The 19,491-nt window shown below is 48.9% G+C and overlaps 2 protein-coding genes across 2 annotated transcripts in view; one reads left to right on the plus strand and one right to left on the minus strand.

The window, feature by feature from the left end:
• LOC126204455 (flotillin-2) overlaps nt 1–19,491 on the minus strand; it is a 441,744-nt gene that overhangs the window by 386,766 nt on the left and 35,487 nt on the right. The window lies entirely within an intron of this gene.
• Nucleotides 1–19,491, plus strand: part of LOC126203449 (glucose dehydrogenase [FAD, quinone]-like) — a gene marked incomplete at its 5' end in the record, with an annotated part of 43,919 nt that overhangs the window by 17,035 nt on the left and 7,393 nt on the right. Inside the window, 4 exons of the mRNA XM_049937766.1 lie at nt 4,350–4,445; nt 10,189–10,379; nt 10,472–10,637; nt 17,293–17,575. Coding sequence (XP_049793723.1) covers nt 4,350–4,445; nt 10,189–10,379; nt 10,472–10,637; nt 17,293–17,575 — 736 coding nt within the window. The remainder of the gene's footprint in view (nt 1–4,349; nt 4,446–10,188; nt 10,380–10,471; nt 10,638–17,292; nt 17,576–19,491) is intronic.

The following is a 19,491-nucleotide window of genomic DNA, read 5'->3' on the forward strand; positions in this document are numbered from 1 at the left end:
ATCCGGCGTGAACAGTATGTGCGTTGTCGGATAGGCACAACAGCTGATGCCTTATATTAAATGCTTCTGCACTGTGTTCTCCTCTTACAATGTCAGTCCTTTGTATGAAAAATACAGTGATGGAAATATTTTGCATGTCTGATATATCACGAAGAATATACGTATTTAAAGCTGGGATTCCATTTTTCTCCTTACGCTGGGCAAAATTACACATTGCTCGGAAGTTTTACTTCTAAAACTAAAACTACACTCCGTTCGAAGAAGCCTTGGAAGACCCGAAGGTGCGCCTATTGGCGTCACCGGACGTGGACACGTGGCCAGCACACACTGCTCTCCCAGAGTCGCTCCTCCTTGGCCAGCACACACTGCTCTCCTGGAGTCGCTCCTCCTTGGCCAGCACACACTGCTCTCCCGGAGTCGCTCCTCCTTGGCCAGCACACACTGCTCTCCCGGAGTCGCTCCTCCTTGGCCAGCACACACTGCTCTCCCGGAGTCGCTCCTCCTTGGCCAGCACACACTGCTCTCCCGGAGTCGCTCCTCCTTGGCCAGCACACACTGCTCTCCCGGAGTCGCTCCTCCTTGGCCAGCACACACTGCTCTCCCGGAGTCGCTCCTCCTTGGCCAGCACACACTGCTCTCCCGGAGTCGCTCCTCCTTGGCCAGCACACACTGCTCTCCCGGAGTCGCTCCTCCTTGGCCAGCACACACTGCTCTCCCGGAGTCGCTCCTCCTTGGCCAGCACACACTGCTCTCCCGGAGTCGCTCCTCCTTGGCCAGCACACACTGCTCTCCCGGAGTCGCTCCTCCTTGGCCAGCACACACTGCTCTCCCGGAGTCGCTCCTCCTTGGCCAGCACACACTGCTCTCCCGGAGTCGCTCCTCCTTGGCCAGCACACACTGTTCTCCCGGAGTCACTCCTCCTTGGCCAGCACACACTGCTCTCCCGGAGTCGCTCCTCCTTGGCCAGCACACACTGCTCTCCCGGAGTCGCTCCTCCTTGGCCAGCACACACTGCTCTCCCGGAGTCGCTCCTCCTTGGCCAGCACACACTGCTCTCCCGGAGTCGCTCCTCCTTGGCCAGCACACACTGCTCTCCCGGAGTCGCTCCTCCTTGGCCAGCACACACTGCTCTCCCGGAGTCGCTCCTCCTTGGCCAGCACACACTGCTCTCCCGGAGTCGCTCCTCCTTGGCCAGCACACACTGCTCTCCCGGAGTCGCTCCTCCTTGGCCAGCACACACTGCTCTCCCGGAGTCGCTCCTCCTCAGTCAGGCGGATCTTCAGTTTGCCTCACACGGGCTGAGTGCACTGCGGCTGCCAACAGCGCTCGGCAGAGCGGACGGTCACCCATCCGAGTGCCGGCTGAGCCCACGTGCTGGTATGACGGGAACCGGTGTTACCACAGCGGCTAGACCGCTGGCAAGTTTTGCTTCTGCTGAAGGTAAAATACGTCACCACGTCAGGTTATAATCGATCATTTGCACTGTTATGCACTTCAAGTTGATCATTGAAGACTGTAAAATACCTTGAGAAATAGTCATTACAATGGAAATGATTTACTAACAGCATTACGCGTTATTCATACTATCTTTACTACATATGGTTGCCAAAAACGTTTGCATCAGTTCTGGCGTGAATTCAGCTGTGATCGATCATTCGAAGCGGAGAAAAGTGGCGCTCTGGACACACGTAAGATATCGAAGAGGTTCTCAGAAGCAGACATCAAATTTCACTATTAACATCGTTCTTTGTTACATGTTTGCTTTATTTATTACGTGCTCCACTACATATGTAACTGGTATTTGTTTTTAGCAATCTGTTTTGCCCATGAACTCGTCGTATAAATTTTTAACGAGTTAACGCGCTGGCTTGCAAAACGGGGATGGGCGTTTGCGAAAATCAGATCGAATCATTGCGATGGAGAAACGATTTAGACCGGCCAGCCACACGTTCATTACACAGCTGCTGGCTTGGTTCCCGATCCCCGCGTCTGAAAATACACTCCTGGAAATTGAAATAAGAACACCGTGAATTCATTGTCCCAGGAAGGGGAAACTTTATTGACACATTCCTGGGGTCAGATACATCACATGATCACACTGACAGAACCACAGGCACATAGACACAGGCAACAGAGCATGCACAATGTCGGCACTAGTACAGTGTATATCCACCTTTCGCAGCAATGCAGGCTGCTGTTCTCCCATGGAGACGATCGTAGAGATGCTGGATGTAGTCCTGTGGAACGGCTTGCCATGCCATTTCCACCTGGCGCCTCAGTTGGACCAGCGTTCGTGCTGGACGTGCAGACCGCGTGAGACGACGCTTCATCCAGTCCCAAACATGCTCAATGGGGGACAGATCCGGAGATCTTGCTGGCCAGGGTAGTTAACTTACACCTTCTAGAGCACGTTGGGTGGCACGGGATACATGCGGACGTGCATTGTCCTGTTGGAACAGCAAGTTCCCTTGCCGGTCTAGGAATGGTAGAACGATGGGTTCGATGACGGTTTGGATGTACCGTGCACTATTCAGTGTCCCCTCGACGATCACCAGTGGTGTACGGCCAGTGTAGGAGATCGCTCCCCACACCATGATGCCGGGTGTTGGCCCTGTGTGCCTCGGTCGTATGCAGTCCTGATTGTGGCGCTCACCTGCACGGCGCCAAACACGCATACGACCATCATTGGCACCAAGGCAGAAGCGACTCTCATCGCTGAAGACGACACGTCTCCATTCGTCCCTCCATTCACGCCTGTCGCGACACCACTGGAGGCGGGCTGCACGATGTTGGGGCGTGAGCGGAAGACGGCCTAACGGTGTGCGGGACCGTAGCCCAGCTTCATGGAGACGGTTGCGAATGGTCCTCGCCGATACCCCAGGAGCAACAGTGTCCCTAATTTGCTGGGAAGTGGCGGTGCGGTCCCCTACGGCACTGCGTAGGATCCTACGGTCTTGGCGTGCATCCGTGCGTCGCTGCGGTCCGGTCCCAGGTCGACGGGCACGTGCACCTTCCGCCGACCACTGGCGACAACATCGATGTACTGTGGAGACCTCACGCCCCACGTGTTGAGCAATTCGGCGGTACGTCCACCCGGCTTCCCGCATGCCCACTATACGCCCTCGCTCAAAGTCCGTCAACTGCACATACGGTTCACGTCCACGCTGTCGCGGCATGCTACCAGTGTTAAAGACTGCGATGGAGCTCCGTATGCCACGGCAAACTGGCTGACACTGACGACGGCGGTGCACAAATGCTGCGCAGCTAGCGCCATTCGACGGCCAACACCGCGGTTCCTGGTGTGTCCGCTGTGCCGTGCGTGTGATCATTGCTTGTACAGCCCTCTCGCAGTGTCCGGAGCAAGTATGGTGGGTCTGACACACCGGTGTCAATGTGTTCTTTTTTCCATTTCCAGGAGTGTACGATAACAAAAATTTACACAATTCACAGAAAGGCTAGCTAACGGCTGAGCCAACAAGAAAAGTTCAGTCTCAAAGTTAAGTAAAAAAGCCGGCCGGGGTGGCCGAGCGGTTCTAGGCGCTACAGTCTGGAACCGTGCGACCGCTACGGTCGCGGGTTCGAATCCTGCCTCGGGCATGGATGTGTGTGATGTCCTTAGGTTAGTTAGGTTTAAGTAGTTCTAAGTTCTAGGGGACTGATGACCTCAGAAGTTAAGTCCCTTAGTGCTCAGAGCCATTTGAACCATTTTTGCAATCGACAATCACGTTCATTCTGTCAGTCTACGCGCTTCCTTATCTTCTGATACAGGTTGAATAGTCTTTTTTCTGTTACTGTTCATCTTCGTTCATATACTGTTCTACTAAGTTTTCCCCCTTGGTTTCTCTCTTTTTGTCAAATATATGCTAATTTTTGAAATCTAGGTCTACTGTGAATTCTTTTACCTGTCGATGAAACGGTTAAATTTACTTCTACATATGCTGTCTGATGGCAAACATAGTTTTTGACTATGAATCTGGAAAGGTTATTATTTTCACTGTTTCCGCTATGTTTGAGTAAATTTTCTCTCTTCCATTCACCATAACACTGTTTGTAAGTGATGCCTGGTCCTCTATCCGCCGTAACGCTGTTTGTAATTAGAATTTAAAGAACGATGGCTGGAAGTATCGTAAGGCCGAGGGCACACCAAATGTACGCAAAAATGAATAAAAGAAACAAAAAGCGGAAATTTTAAGAACACTGTGCCTAATAAGATAGTTTTCATCGTTAACATGCGTCTTACAAAAGTAGCGCACTAAAGCGTGACCGCTTATGTTGTGTGTAGTTTACTACGATGCTATTCTTTTAGTTTGCCCTTATTGCTAATTTTTTGTCGTTAAATATTTTCGCAGGTGCCATAGACACAACTTGGACATTAGTATGCATTCCCATGTTGTGAAAATATTGATAAACCCAGAAACCAAGGCTGCCTACGGAGTCACGTACAGGTAAGTGTTTATCTGCAGATATATTACATTTATTTGCGTCTGATATGCACAGCATGCAGCCAGAACCACATTACGTTACCACGATTAGAACAGATTGCTATAAACATACAGATCACGTATTACCCAACAACAGATCATAACAACACATCGCGGTAATAGAAAACAGGAACTCATCTTTACCTTTTTCCCTCGAAAACATAAAAGAGGTTTACAAATAGAATAATTTTTTTTCTGAAATGATATTGTGACATTACCTTCTAGTTGTTCGGAGGTTTGCGTAGGGCAATGTTTAGACTACTCATGCACGGTCCAGTCACATTAATGTGAGCATCGCCTGTGTTCGACGTCAACGTGCAATGACCACTCACAGACGGCAGTGCCATTTGTGGGGGTATATATAAGGTGTGCCAGGTGTGCCAGGCGGGAGGGGGCGGACAGCCGTGCAGTCGACGTCGTAAGCAGAGTGGTTTAATTGACGTGAGAAATGGCGCGATTATTGGTCTTTGGGCCAAGGGTGGAGAAGCATTTCCGAGTGGATTAATTTTGCACACTATCGAGCTGCCACTGTGGTTAAAGTATACAGTGCGTGACAGAATTCGTTACCCAGAAGAGTCGGCGCTGATGTGGTGCACCGTGGGTCACAGATGACAGGGCTGGGCGACGGCTGCGGAGACGTGTACGGGCGAATGGACGTGCAACTGTGGACCAACTGACCGCCCAGATGGAACAAGGGGCTACCCACAGTGTCTCGTCAACGACCGTCCAAAGGACCTCGCCGAGTATGGGCGTCGGCAGCGGGCGCCTGGTTCGTCCACCCATCGGCTACGATGGCTGGAATTTGCACGCCAGTGGCACATCCGGACGTGACCGGAGGTGACCTTTTCGGATGATTCACTTTTTATGCTCCATCGGGCAGATGGCCGTTGGCGTGCACGGCCCTGCAACAATCGTGGATAGGGTCCAAGGCGGAAGGAGGGAGTGTTATGGTGAGGGGAATGTTTTCGTGGCATTCTCTGGACGACATCATTCTGGAACGCACAATGGATCAACAGAAGGATGCACGTAGCGTTGGAGACCATGTCCATCCCTACGTGCAGTTCGCTGTTTCTCGTCACGATGGCATTTACCAGCAGACCAACGCAACGCGTCACACAGCTTGGAGCGTACGTGCGTGGTTCGAAGAACGCCAAAATCGGTTCACCGCATTCCGTTGGCCACCAAACTCGCCGGATTTAAACCCAACCGAGAATCTGTGGCACCAAGTCGGTCGCGTTGTTCGCGCCACGGATCCTCAGCCGTGAGCCCTGAGACAGCTGGCCACGGAACTGGCTCAACATCCCTGTCAGTACGAAATTTTCACTCCGCAGCGGAGTGTGCGCTGGTATGAAACTTCCTGGCAGATTAAAACTGTGTGCCGGACGAGGCTCGAACTCGGGACGTTTGCGTTTCCCGGGCAATCGCCCTACCAACTGAGCTACCCAAGCACGACTCACGAACCGTCCTCACAGCTTCAACTCTGCCAGTACCTCGTCTCCTACCTTCCAGACTTCACATACGCTCTCCTGCGAACCTTGCAGTCGTGCTTGGGTAGCTCAATTGGTGGAGCACTTGCCTGCGTAAGGCAAAAGTCTTGTCTGCTAGGAAGTTTCATCCCTGTCAATGTGTTTCCAGAACCTGACTGACACTCTACCTACAAAAGGTGCTACTCAGGCTTCTGACATTAATGAGACTTGAAATTGTAGATATGGTACTTTGGCATGGTGCGTAGTCCGTGGAGCGGTATAGCAGCTCCCGGTGGACAGATACACTGTTTTGTGAACGGGTTACAAACTTTTAAGACGCCTAGGATAAATGTGTAAAATTTTAAGTCTTCTGCTGCGAGTACTGTTGTGGTATTAGAGGGAAATTCATGTTCCTGCTTGCTTAATCTATTGCACAAAATTACTTGCTGAAGCGATTCCGCTCAGTCGAGAAGAAAGGGTGTTTTAATTTAGCTAATAATGTTGAGTAATACGACAAAGTTGGTGACTCTGTAACGGCTACCCCGTGGAGGTGACTGGAGAAATATCCGTGATGAAAGCACAACGGTCCTCCGAAATTTTATCGATGGAGTTCGGGTTCACACTGAATATGCCAACAGGTGATCCTAAATGTTGTCATTAAAAGAAAAAAAGAAAAGGAAATGGCAAGTCGTACACCGCCTACCCAACATACTATAGATAGCTTGCGAAACTTAATAGCAGCTCACTTTTCTCACATCTCTTGTCAAATGGAATATTACAACAAAAATTCGTTTTTCTGTGTCCGTGTATCTATAAACGGCGAATCGTTGGCTCGTCCTTTGTGCGAGAATAGACAAAAACACTGTCTTCTCGCTAGAAGTCTTCCTCCCAGTGGCAGTGCTGAGCAGGTTGAAACGCTGCTTCAGTCCGTATTCGGAGCTTTCGAGGCGCCTCGCCCAGTGCGAATTGCGCCCGGGGCCCGACTCCACGCGCTGTCTGAATACTCGTACGTGTCGCCAGCCACGCTACGGCGCGCGATAGAAGGTCAAACTTCTCTCTGCACCGATGCCAATAATGGAAAGCCCTAATTTCAGGAAGATCCCGAAATCTGACCACTAGACTGGAACATGTACACAGTTCAGTTTACACAACGCGACCAGGGGTATCTTACCAAATTTTGTCAGTAATCTTCGCAACAACAAAACGAGAAGTATTTAAAGCCAACATCTAAAAACCATACGAGAACTTCACACTTCAAGTTTCCACAGAAACAATGGAATTTATTGGCTCCATCTAAAACTCGCCGTAACTGTAAAGGAATACACATTCTCCCAGTTAGTTAGCGGTTGTGCGATTTGACGTAAGCGCCCTGTGTACCGACCGTGTCCAGGCTCACGACACCGCAACACTCGGAAAGCGTCTAAGCAGAAATCCAAGCTCAGGCAAGAGATTGCACTTACAAATGTTTTTAGGCTTTCCGCACTGGAAAAGTAATCTCGTCGATAGAGAACGATCACCATCTGCTGGCTTCCAAAATGATAAATGCGAGTACTTCAAAACAAAAGTTGTGCTCCAGAAGGGCGCCCCTGACCCCACGATGACAGAGGGTTGCGAGAACTCGAGGCTCCTCTGGGATTGTTTGTAACATTTAGCTCTTTGAACCAGTCATCATCAGGAAGAGGACTGAGAAATTCCCACTGGCTCTTCTTGCTCCACGGTTGCGGAATCGTCGTTTGATAAACAACAGAAGCAATATGATACAACTTGATTTGTTATTTGAAGCCGGCCGCTGTGGCCGTGCGGTTAAAGGCGCTTCAGTCTGGAACCGCGTGACCGCTACGGTCGCAGGTTCAAATCCTGCCTCGGGCATGGATGTGTGTGATGTCCTTAGGTTAGTTAGGTTTAATTAGTTCTAAGTTCTAGGGGACTGATGACCTCAGATGTTAAGTCCCATAGTGCTCAGAGCCATTTGAACCATTTGTTATTTGAATTGGCACTTTTTCGTCATACAATTCCATACCATGTGCCACAAAACGATCGCTTAAGAGCAAAGCACTTTTTCCACAAATATTCGCAAGGAACACGCTAGAGTGATTCCAACACTAAAAGTAAGTGCGCGTCCGGCCAGGGCAACAAACGGCAGTTGGAACAGAAGCAAGACTGGCGCGCACCGCTCCGCCCGCTGCCACCCCTCCTACACTCAGCGCCATTTCGAAAAGATTTTCCCGAACAATCGACTTAGCATTTTGCACCCTTCCCTCATTTTCCATCGACGCTTTGACCCGTACTGTTTTCGCTACTAATTGTAAGAAGCATTCTACAAAAATCTTGCACTTGGCCTCTTCTGGCGCCGCTCTCACATTAGCGTCCCAAGCGGCGGCTTACGTCACTTGGGCCGAAACCCTAGCAATACAAACGCATTTTTCATAACACACATTACTAAGGGCGGTACTTCACGCCTACCCCAAAAAACTTAAAAAAACAATAAATTCTATGACTGCTGGTGAGATGTTCTAAACATAACATCTCTTTAAAGAGGTACTGCTGTGTTAATAAGGTTCAGAGCATGAAAATATCTTTTAGCACACGCTTAGCAGGGTTAACACATTTTAGGGAATGTGGACAACCAAGAAAGGATACTTTATGCCCAACTGGAGAAAAAATTGCAAATGCAAATTTCGTTAAATGTTGTTGATTTTTACTCACAAGATTCTTTTTAAAAAGAGACTGATGTGTAAGTTAGGTGCCTGAACCTGAAAATATTCAACGTGACTGTCATTGGGGAATGTGACATCTACCACTGAGACATAAATTTTAGCTTACCAAAAAATGTAAAACTTTTATGGAATCAGGTAGAAGATTTAATTAGAAACAACATCATTTTTTCAAAATTTAAAAGAATAAAGTAACTGACTAGACTACAACAGTTTCTAAAGTTGGGCAAAAATTCCCCCCCCCCCCCTCCTCCTCCTTATGCTTGGTACTGCGGGGTTAAACCGGCCCTGCGTGCTCTCCTGCATTTCTTGACACAGCAACAGTTACTTCCTGCATTGTCGATGCATATGAATATGCTCTCCTGTGCTATATTACGAGTATGGAGATCAAGCTACATAATCTTACAAGATCTAAAGAAGGGAGAGAAATGTTTTATAATAATCTTCAAGCTGCAACTTACATCATTCCCGAAAGGAGAAAAATGTTGCTCATTACCGATCTCATAGGACGTATTGACGATTCAATTATTCCAGGCATGAAACAAAAATTTAGTGAAACAGAAATAAATGACAATGGAGTGGACTAAATTCATTTATGCAAATTGATCGAACTACGTATTAATAACACATACTTCGAACATAAGGAGCAGCATAAATACATCTTGAATAATACAACAGCCGGCCGCTGTGGCCGAGCGGTTCTTGGCGCTTCAGTCCGAAACCGCGCTGCTGCTACGGCCGCAGGTTCAAATCCTGCCTCGGGCATGGATGTGTGTGATGTCTTTAGGTTAGTTAGGTTTAAGTAGTTGTAAGTTCTAGGGGACTGATGACCTGAGCTGTTAAGTCCCATAGTCCTTACAGGCATTTGAACAATTTAATACAAGAGGTCAGTGCGCGATTACTGATTACATTATTACCAATAAAGCTGTTCATTCAAATCAACGGCCAATGTAGGATCGGATAATGGGCTCTTGTATAAGCTTAACATGGAACTTGGACCAAAAAACAGAAAAATTAACAGGCTTTTCAAACTGAAGTCGTAGAGGACGAGAGTATTAAGATGTAGTATCAAAATAGATTAAAGGAGAAAACCATTAGAGAAGCTTTAAGTACGATTAAAGTAAATGTAATAGGAGGCAGTACTACAAACGGAACACCCTGGTTTAACCAACATGTTATAAACTAGCTATGCAGAAGAAGAAAACAGTGATATGGGTCTGTAATTCAACAGATTACTTCTATTTCGTTGCTTGGTGTGTCCTACGCAATTTCTCAGTCTTAGGGTACGGATCTTTCGTCGAGGGACTTGTCGCAAATCACAACTCGCACGGCAACAGTTAAGAGTTCACTTTTCCCGCGTGCCACTCGCGAGGGCAATAATTTGAAAGCGGTTCTACGAACCTTCTGCCTAGCACTTAGTTGTTAATTGTAGTGTAGTCATTTAGATATAGTTGTCGCTAGCCCCGGTGAGCATAACTGCGTGCGGGGTGTCGGCTGTGACACGTGTGTGTGGTGTGTGTGCGGCAGGAAGAACGGCGCGCTGCGCACGGTGAAGGCGGCGCGCGAGGTGGTGGTGTGTGCGGGCGCGCTGCACTCTCCGCAGCTGCTCATGCTGAGCGGCGTGGGCGACGCCGCCCAGCTGCGCCGCCTGCGCATCCCGCCGCTGGTGCACGCGCCCGGCGTCGGCCGCAACCTGCAGGACCACGTCTGCCTGGCCGGTGAGTGCCGCCGCCCCGCCCAGCTGCCCAGCTGCCCAGCTGCCCTGCAGTCTGCCAGGCCGCTCACCCACTCTCTACCTGCTCGCCCCCAGGCACCGTGTTCACCATGCACCCGCCGGCCGGACAGTACCCCGTGGGCCCCGCCTTCGTCGTGCCGCGCATCCTCACGCTCTCCGCCCTCATCAACTTCGCCGTCAACAACAGCGGCCCCTTCTACGCGCTGCCCGAGTGCGAGGCCATGGCCTTCATCAGTACCAAGTAAGGTCACAGCCAGACATTCTGTCAATTTGGTAAGGACGCTAGTGCATAAGTAACACGTTTCAAAGTCTATGCACGAAACGCTTATGGATCACAGATCACGTCATGGGGAACAACTTTTTTTTTTTAGAGAAACAATGTTTGCTGTAGTTCTGAGAAACGGCAGGACGTAGGATAGCCACTCTGCGGAGTCTCTGTGTAACACGTGTTGCCTAAAATTAAGTCACCTACCCCGCACGAAAGTTGGTAGACCGAGTCAAATTAAACTTCCTGATTTGCTTCTGGAAAAAAAAAAAACTTAAATGAAATGAAATGGTCGTGTGCCATTGTTGGCGGGGAGGCCCTATCCGGGGAAGTTCGACCGCTGGTTGAAAGTCTTATTCCAGTCGACGCCTCACTGGCCGACTTGCGCGTCGGCGGTGATGACGAAAGCATGGCGAGTACAGCACGACACCCAGTCGACGAGCGCGGAACAATACCCAGCCCGGCGGGGAATCGAACCTGGGCCCGCTGCGTGGTACGCAAACACGTTACCACACAGCTAAGCAGGCGGACATGCACTTCTTGAATACAGTCTAAGACAGAATAGTACAGTACCGCTGATAAACCAGCAATCTCAACGAACTATCGGAAATTATACCGTCCCGCAAACATCTCAAAAACTGAATTTTTTTTATCGAGAGAATGAATCACACTGTTAGTTGTGGGTGGAATCCCAATTATACTGGCAGTCTTTTAGTCATCCTCCTAAAGACAGAGGTAACAATGTGTCCAGCCAAAGAGTCCAACAGAAGCAATGAATTAATCTCTGGAAATGGTAATAATATATTTCGGAAGTAACATCAAAAGTATTCACTCCCATTTTTCCACATTTTCCGACGTCGATTACATGAGTTTTGCAAGTAAACAATTCTTTTTCCAAAATTGTTCGTCCTAATTTGCCTTGATGTTCCTGAAGACAGAAATAAAGTTGCGGAAACAGTAATCCACTGATACTTATCATTGGTATCGTTGAATAGGAATGTGTTACAGCATTCATCGGCTGCACAAAGCGAATCTCTTTCTTTCCTTGGAATGGTAAAGTGTAGTTTGCACGAAACTTCAATGATTCGAAACCATAACAAAAAAAAAAAAAACTGATAAATGATCAGACGAACTTGACAAACCACACACTCTTTAAACTGATTGACCACATAATATAAGACTAAATATACACATATAACTCCAGCCCCATCCACCGCAACCATTTCCTCCCTGATTCTGTCCTATAAGCACCGTCCAGCCTCATCTCCTTATCCCCCACCAGCCTCCCAAGAAAAAAATGTCAACCCACTTACACTACCCTCACGTCTCTACCTAACATTCCAGACAACTTCACTAATTTTCACTCACTCAAACACACACACATACAAAAGTAGTTTCGCAGGTTGGCAACATTCACAACGTGAACGAAGACAAACGAACAGACATTCACACTGTTACTGTGCGTAATGGGAAATAGTTTATCAAAGTCAAGTGTAAATAATGCAGCGCAAGAAATACTGCAGAATGGCAGAAACTGCCAAGTGCAAGTGTGAATCGAAGTCTTTCGATGTCAACCGCTTCTAGCAAGCAGGGAAGGAGCAGAATATGTAAAGAAACACCGCAAACAACTTGCGCGTCAACTTTACAAACAAAACGATGTTTTTAACCTAAAAGAACCAAAAATGTACAAACGTATGAATCCAATATGCAGAATAACCACGGAAGATGCTTTGTAAATAAAAGCGGAACGCGTCCTGTGTAAATCTTTTTAATTAAACTGCAGTCAGCTGAAGACGGATAACCAATACTAACAGACCGAATGATTGGCTTTATATGCACCTTTAGGGGAGAACAAGAAGCTTCCCTTCACGTCATCTAAGAATTCGTTTTTAGTATTACCTATTAATGACATCTCCTCTGCGCGTTTGCTTCAGGTGGACTTCGTAATTTTGCCACCTCCTTTTCTGTATAACTTGCTGAATCCGTTTAACCAGATCGAAGAAACCTGGAAATTAGTAGCGTTCATCTAACTCGCAGTTCAGAGCGCCCACTTGTGTAGATTTCTTCGGTAACGGTGCACTGACTCTCACGATCAGTTATAAATCTTTCGAATAGTTTTTCTTTCAGACATCTGCCAATTTCATTTCGGCCGATTTTCGTACTTCGTGTAATCTTTCTTCCACTTACATACTTCATGTTCAGACTTTATGAAACGAAATCAGCTTTGCATACTGCTTAAGTTTAAGTGTTTTCTTCTTCCTTCGTCGAACACGAAAATGTACATACTGTTCCTTGTCGGTGACAGCTATTGCTGCACATGTTTTCTTTGCGCTTGGGAAGTACTCCGTTTGTTTTGCGCTTTCATTAGGACAACAATCATTGTTAGAATAACAATTCTTGGAACTGGTGTTTCTTGCAACATTTCCAGAATTACCTACGAAATGTCGACAATATTGGAATGAATGTCCAAGAAATTCACCAATAAATGGCGCCGGCCGGAGTGGCCGTGCGGTTCTAGGCGCTACAGTCTGGAACCGAGCGACCGCTACGGTCGCAGGTTCGAATCCTGCCTCGGGCATGGATGTGTGTGACTTCCTTAGGTTAGTTACGTTTAATTAGTTCTAAGTTCTAGGCGACTGATGACCTCAGAAGTTAAGTCCCGTAGTGCTCAGAGCCATTTGAAGTTGTGTCAGTTAGCGTAGCTCTAATTAATTAACAATTTAAGGTCCACCCCATATTCATTGTGGATGTTTAACAGGATTTCGCGGTCTACTGAAATATATGTTTTCTTGAAGTCGTCACACACTGACAATACTGTAGCAATTAATCTGATGATGCTTTTGAAGTTATAATAATAACTTTATTGGAACACTAGCACTGTTTCATATCACCATAAGAAATTCACGGAAACGAAAATGTGGAAAGAAGTCCTTACAGTAACAATATACTGGGATACGTGGTGTGCCAAGGATGCTGTTAGTGAAAAACACAACTACTTCAAACAAGTTGGGACCTGGTGTTGAACATGTTTCTACCTGTCCAAAGATCAGCTGGAATCTGAAATAAGAAATTGCTGGCACCTCTTAAGGCTGGTTCACACTAGGCCAGTATTAGTCAAGTGGCGAGTGATTTAGTTACTAAAAGCGCCTGAACGATATAGTTTAGTAGAGTTAATAAGTAAAATAGTTTAATCGGCCTGACCCCTTAAGCTGAATAGCAGCCGATCAAGTAGCATCTCGCACGCCAGCTCACTTGGCAAAGGCGCGCCACACGGCTAGTGTGAACACCGCCTGTTTAGTCGCGCGCATTATCGTCTGTCGCCGGCCGGGGTGGCCGAGCGGTTCTAGGCGCTACAGTCTGGAACCGCGCGACCGCTACGGTCGCAGGTCCGAATCCTGCGTCGGGCATGGGTGTGTGTGATGTCCTTAGGTTAGTTAGGTTTCAGTAGTTCTAAGTTCTAGGGGACTAATGACCTTAGAAGTTAAGTCCCATAGTGCTCCCAGCAATTTGAACCATTTTATTGTCTGCCTTGTCACGCTATCTGTTTCCTGTGGATCAGCAACATGGCTCGCTAGAGTGACGATACCACGGTTAATTTTGTTTTTCTGTACGCAGAACAGGAGCGCTTGTGGAACGTGAAACGTCCACTGTACAAAAGTAAAGCAGTCAGTGCAGCCGCAGTCATACACCTGGGAGAGACGATGGGAATACCGGAGTTTCAGAAGATGGAGATTAAACATAAAATCAAAAGCAGCATGTCAGTATTTATTGTAAGATTCTGAACATCTTACTACAACGAGAAGATCGGATCTCCTCTTAGATGAGATCAGTGCATTAGATTGTACTACGCACTTTTTCCAACAGGAAACTAAAGCAGCAGTCCCACATTTTCAGTGTGGAAAAGTATTCTTTCGGGTCTTCAGTTGCGAGCGCTTTCGGAGACATGTTGGAAGTTCCATGCAAATCCCTTCGGCCAACAGATACGCATAAGAGACACTTTAGCCATCAATAATATCCTCCTTGAATATCCAGTCTGACAACGCTGGGGTAACTTTTCGATTCCACGACTGTGGAGATCACGTGATTTTGAGGCGAAGAACTCGTCGAGCCGTGTATGGAGCGCATTTTCATCCGGAAAGGAACTTCCTTGAAGCTTGTTTCATAGAGAGCGGAAAAGGTGAAAATCTGTGGGCTCAAGATCAGGTGAATAAGGTGGGTGCGGAATGACTTCCCAGGCCAACATCTGTACAGCGTCTTTTGTCAGTCTGGCAGAATGCGGGCGGGCGTCATCGTGGAGTGGAATCGCTTCACGCAGTCTTCCTGGTCTCTGTTATCGGGCTGCGCCTGCAAGACGTCCCAGTTGTTGACAGTAACTGCCAGTAATGACGGTTACACCTCACGGAAGGAATTCCTGGTGCATCGCAGCGTCGCTGTTTCATGGATGCGTGCGGCTCTTTGTACTGAGAGTCGCTGCTTTGTCTGGGCCAACCAGTCCTTTCTTTCCCTTACGTTAGCATAAAGAATACGATTTATCGTCACCAGTCACGATACGGGATACGAACAGTCGGCGTGGTTGACGAGCCAACTGAGTACGAGCAAGCAGAGGTGCACTTATGGCCACACGCTGATTTTCGTGATTTCGGTTTACAGTATGCCGTAGCCACACAGCCTGCTTTAGAGGCTTTCCCGTTGCATGCGGATACCGCACGTTGGTAGACTGAGCACAGTCCAGAACATTTGCCATTTATGGAGTACACTGAATAGGATCATTACGGATTAACGCGTGCAAACGGTCTTCGTCAAAGCCCGAAAGTCTTCCTGAACGTGGAGGGTCACTAATGTCAGAACCACCCTCCCTAAAACGAGAAAACTATTTTCTTGCCGTGCTCCGCTCAGTGGCTTTATCCTCACAGACGCCGCAAATGTTTCTGGACGCCACCGCTGTTGCCAGCCTCTACTGAACTCAAACAGAAGAATATGTCGCAAATATTCCCATTTCTCCACTTGGTATTCCGTTTTCTGGAGCCAACAGCTCTACTCACTATATCTAAATGACAAAATGACAATACGTTAACTCATATAGCAACGCTGAAGTAGAAATAAAAAATGAAAATCGATAAATAAACCGACAGTAACCGATACCGACATGGAAAACGAAAACGTTAAGAATTCATGCACCAAACTAATAAATCGTCTATGAACGCTCGCTCATCTGCTTACTTGCTGTTAACCCGTCAACCAGAGCTACAAGATGACCTGCTACTTGACTAAGGTATGTATTGTGAACCAGCCCTAAGAAGTGCACTGCTGGCCACCCACAATGCAACACCGTGAAGGAAGCACTCAGATGTGAAATTTGCGGCATGCATTTGCGCCGACGACACATACACGCGTGATTAGCACTTCAGCGCAGTCGCATATCACGGCCAGCAGTAGCGCCACCTGCAACCGCTGTATAAAGGGAAAACAGGCGGCCGTGTGGACGTATTGGCAATTTTTCTTTCGTGCCGTTGTTTTGCGTTAACAGGTTCAATACGATTTCCAGAAGACAGACAGCGTCTTTCGAGCACATTTCGGAGTTCGACCGAGGAAGAATGGTTGCCTATAGGGATTGCGGATTGTCCTTGGGGGAAATCGGTGACCGTGTCGGACGCAACCGAGCAACTGTGACGCGGATCTGTAATCGCTGAATGCAGGAGGGAACGACGGACGGACGGGATCGATTGCACCTACCTCTTTGCACCTCTACGTCTGATGAAAAGCTTATTGTGCGCACGGGAGTGATGGATCGCTGTGCCACATCAAGAACCGTGCCACAACAAACTCGGTCCGTTGCGCAGCAAGCAGTGTCCGCGCGTACCATCCGACGTCGCTTGCAGCAGAGTGGACTGTCCGTCCGCAAGGCGTCCATTGCTGCGGTTACCGCCGAGTCGACGGCACAGGTGTTCGCACCGTCAACGGTGCGATGAACGACGGACACGAGCAATTGAATGGCACGACACTGTATTTATCGACGAATCCAGATTCTGCCTGCACCACCACGATGCTCGCATTAGAGTCTGGGGACACCATTGTGCGAAACTGTCCAACTGTTGCATAGCGCGTCCCCATACCGCTCCTGCACCCGGTAAGCACGTGCCGTTAAGCTTAACAGTCAGCGTTACATCGCTGAAGCATTGGAGCCTGCTGTCTTCACTTATCTTCGGAGCTTGCCGACGGCCACACTCCAACGATATAATGCGTGACCACACGTGACAAGTAATGTCCCATACTTCTTCGCCGCCCACTGCATTGCATTGCTGCCTCGCTCTCGCTGTACCCCCGATCTCTTCCCTGTCAGAGAGACTGGTCGATGATTGCGAAAAGACGACCGGAGATAAACCACCCGCTGCTACACCAGATCTACTTTGGCAATAGGTGGAAGCGGCATGGACTGCTGTACCGCAGCAACACATCCAGAGCCTCTTTGATTCAATAACGAGGAATGTAGCAGCGGTTATAGCCAGCAACGGCGTCAACATTCAATACTGTTTTCATAATGTTTCTCGCTTCACATGGGACGTGACGTTTGTACGACGTGTTTGGCTGTGACGTGTCCAGTCCCGGCTGGCCAGCAGTGCGCCGGTTGCAGGTACTCCAACGCGTCCTCCGACTGGCCGGACGTGCAGCTGTTCCTGGCGTCGTACGGCGACAACACGGACGGCGGGCTCTTCGGCAAGCGCGCGGCCGGCCTGCGCGACGACGTGTACGCGGCCGTGTTCGAGCCCGTGCTCTACCGCGACAGCTACTCCGTGCTGCCGCTGGTGCTGCGGCCGCGCTCCAGGGGCGCCGTCACGCTGCGCTCCAGGGACCCGTTCCAGCTGCCGCGCGTCGTGCCCAACTACTTCCAGGACCCGCACGACCTCCGCGTCCTCGTGAGTGCCGCCAGAGCCAGCCGCCTCTCCTGCCTACTTGGCGGTCACGCGCCACTACACCCGAGAACGTCAATTTTCTTCTTCTTCGCCCTCTACCTATCCGTTCCTGAATCTAGTCCCGTTCCAGAGACTTCCACGTCGAGCTTTGCTAGCCGGTCTGGATCCAGTTTCTCCCGCACGTTCGCTGGACGGCGTCTCTCCATCTCGTGAGAGGACGTCCGGTACTCCTCCTCGTGTGCCTCGGACGGCGCTGCGTCAGTGTTTTGACTAATTTGAAGCTGCTCCTGGGCGCGTGTCCTGCCAAATGCCACTTCAGTCTCTCTATCCGCTTGAGAATGTCGTGGACCCCCGTCATTCTCCTTATCTCTTCGTTCTTGAACCTGTCTCTCAGATTCACTCCAAGCATTGCTCTCTCCACTGCCCTTTGACAGACCCGGAGTCGATTTCCGCTGCTTGTTGGGTCATTGTTTCGAGCCCTTATGGTGTTACTGGCAGGATGGGCGTGTCATAAACCTCGCTCTCTAAATGTATTGCTTTTTCGACGTATGTACGAGAGGCGCTCAGAAAGTAATGCATTTTTTCCGAGCCTAAGTTGAATTTATTCAGGATTACAACGCACCGTATTTCCCCCATTCTTTTGGCTACAAAACCCTATTTTTGAACATAGCCTCCGTTGAGTGCGACGGCCTTGCACCAGGTACTGACAGGGCCTGTACTCCTGCACGGAGCCACTCCACTGGTCGACGTCGCACCAGTCATCTCCCCGTCATCGACGTATCGCTTCTCGCGGACAGCGTCAGGCCTTGCGTTGTCATGGAGAGGGAGAAGTCTGTCTGCATCTTTGTGGCGCTGGACACGCTGAAACACACTGCAGCAGCCACAGCTGTGCGCGGCAGGTCGGACAGGCCTGGGCGGCGACGCTGCGACGACGACAGACGCCTGCCTCCTGCAACGACTTGCCGCGCTTCGCCCGCAAACATTCTGCGAGCGCCTGCACACATCTGTGATCTACTCTCATTTTCCGCCAAAAGAAGCTCAGTGACAGCTCTCTGCTTCTGGCGCACCTCTGTCACAGACGCTACTCTGACGGCCAGCTATAGCGCCGCTACCTTTCAGAACTTCTGTAACATCTGAAGCGGAAATATTCCACAATGTCCCACAACAAATTCCAAATTTTTCAGACGAAACTGGTGGAGAAAAGAAGTATTGTATTGCTTATTGAAAGTCTCTCGTATTTATTCGCCACGATCGCGATCGCGGTCTACAATGCCATTCTCAAGTGACGTGTGTCGTTTCTCTAAGAGTGTGTTCGAGTCAATTATGTTTACATACTACATTTGTACGTGGTGGGTAAAATGAAACTGGCCCGCATAAGACTGACGCGGAACGAGCTCATCTTAATGAACAGAATTGCCCGTCACAGTAAATGCTCGAAATGACGAATTCGATGCACCAGTCTGTTAGGCCACATGTTTCTGAGTGATTGAATCAGGACTTTTGGATCCTCGGCTTTTTTTCTTCAAATGAGACGTGGTTCAGCCTGTCGGGGTGTGTGGACTCACAGAACGTGCGTCTGTTACGCATCAGAAAATCTCCATCAGTACTTTGAAGAGGTGTTGCACAGTATCAATACTGGTGCTCGCTGCACAAAGTCTCATGGCTGCATCGTTACACGGTTCTTATCAAAATCGCCAATGCTAACCGGAGTGCCTGGGAACGGTTTAATCCTTTTTGTGATCAACTCGTAGGATATGAACAACAGTATGCACATTTTCAGCAAAACGGAGCAACAGCACACACTGCCTCGACACACTTGTCACGAGAGGAAGAGGTGTTTCGGTGATGAGTGGATGGACAACCAGCTGAGGCAGAGCAGTCCCCCCGCCATCTAGATCGCCTGACCTCCCTCCCTGTGA

The sequence above is a fragment of the Schistocerca nitens genome, chromosome 9 (assembly GCF_023898315.1).
Source record: "Schistocerca nitens isolate TAMUIC-IGC-003100 chromosome 9, iqSchNite1.1, whole genome shotgun sequence".
Taxonomy (NCBI): domain Eukaryota; kingdom Metazoa; phylum Arthropoda; class Insecta; order Orthoptera; family Acrididae; genus Schistocerca; species Schistocerca nitens.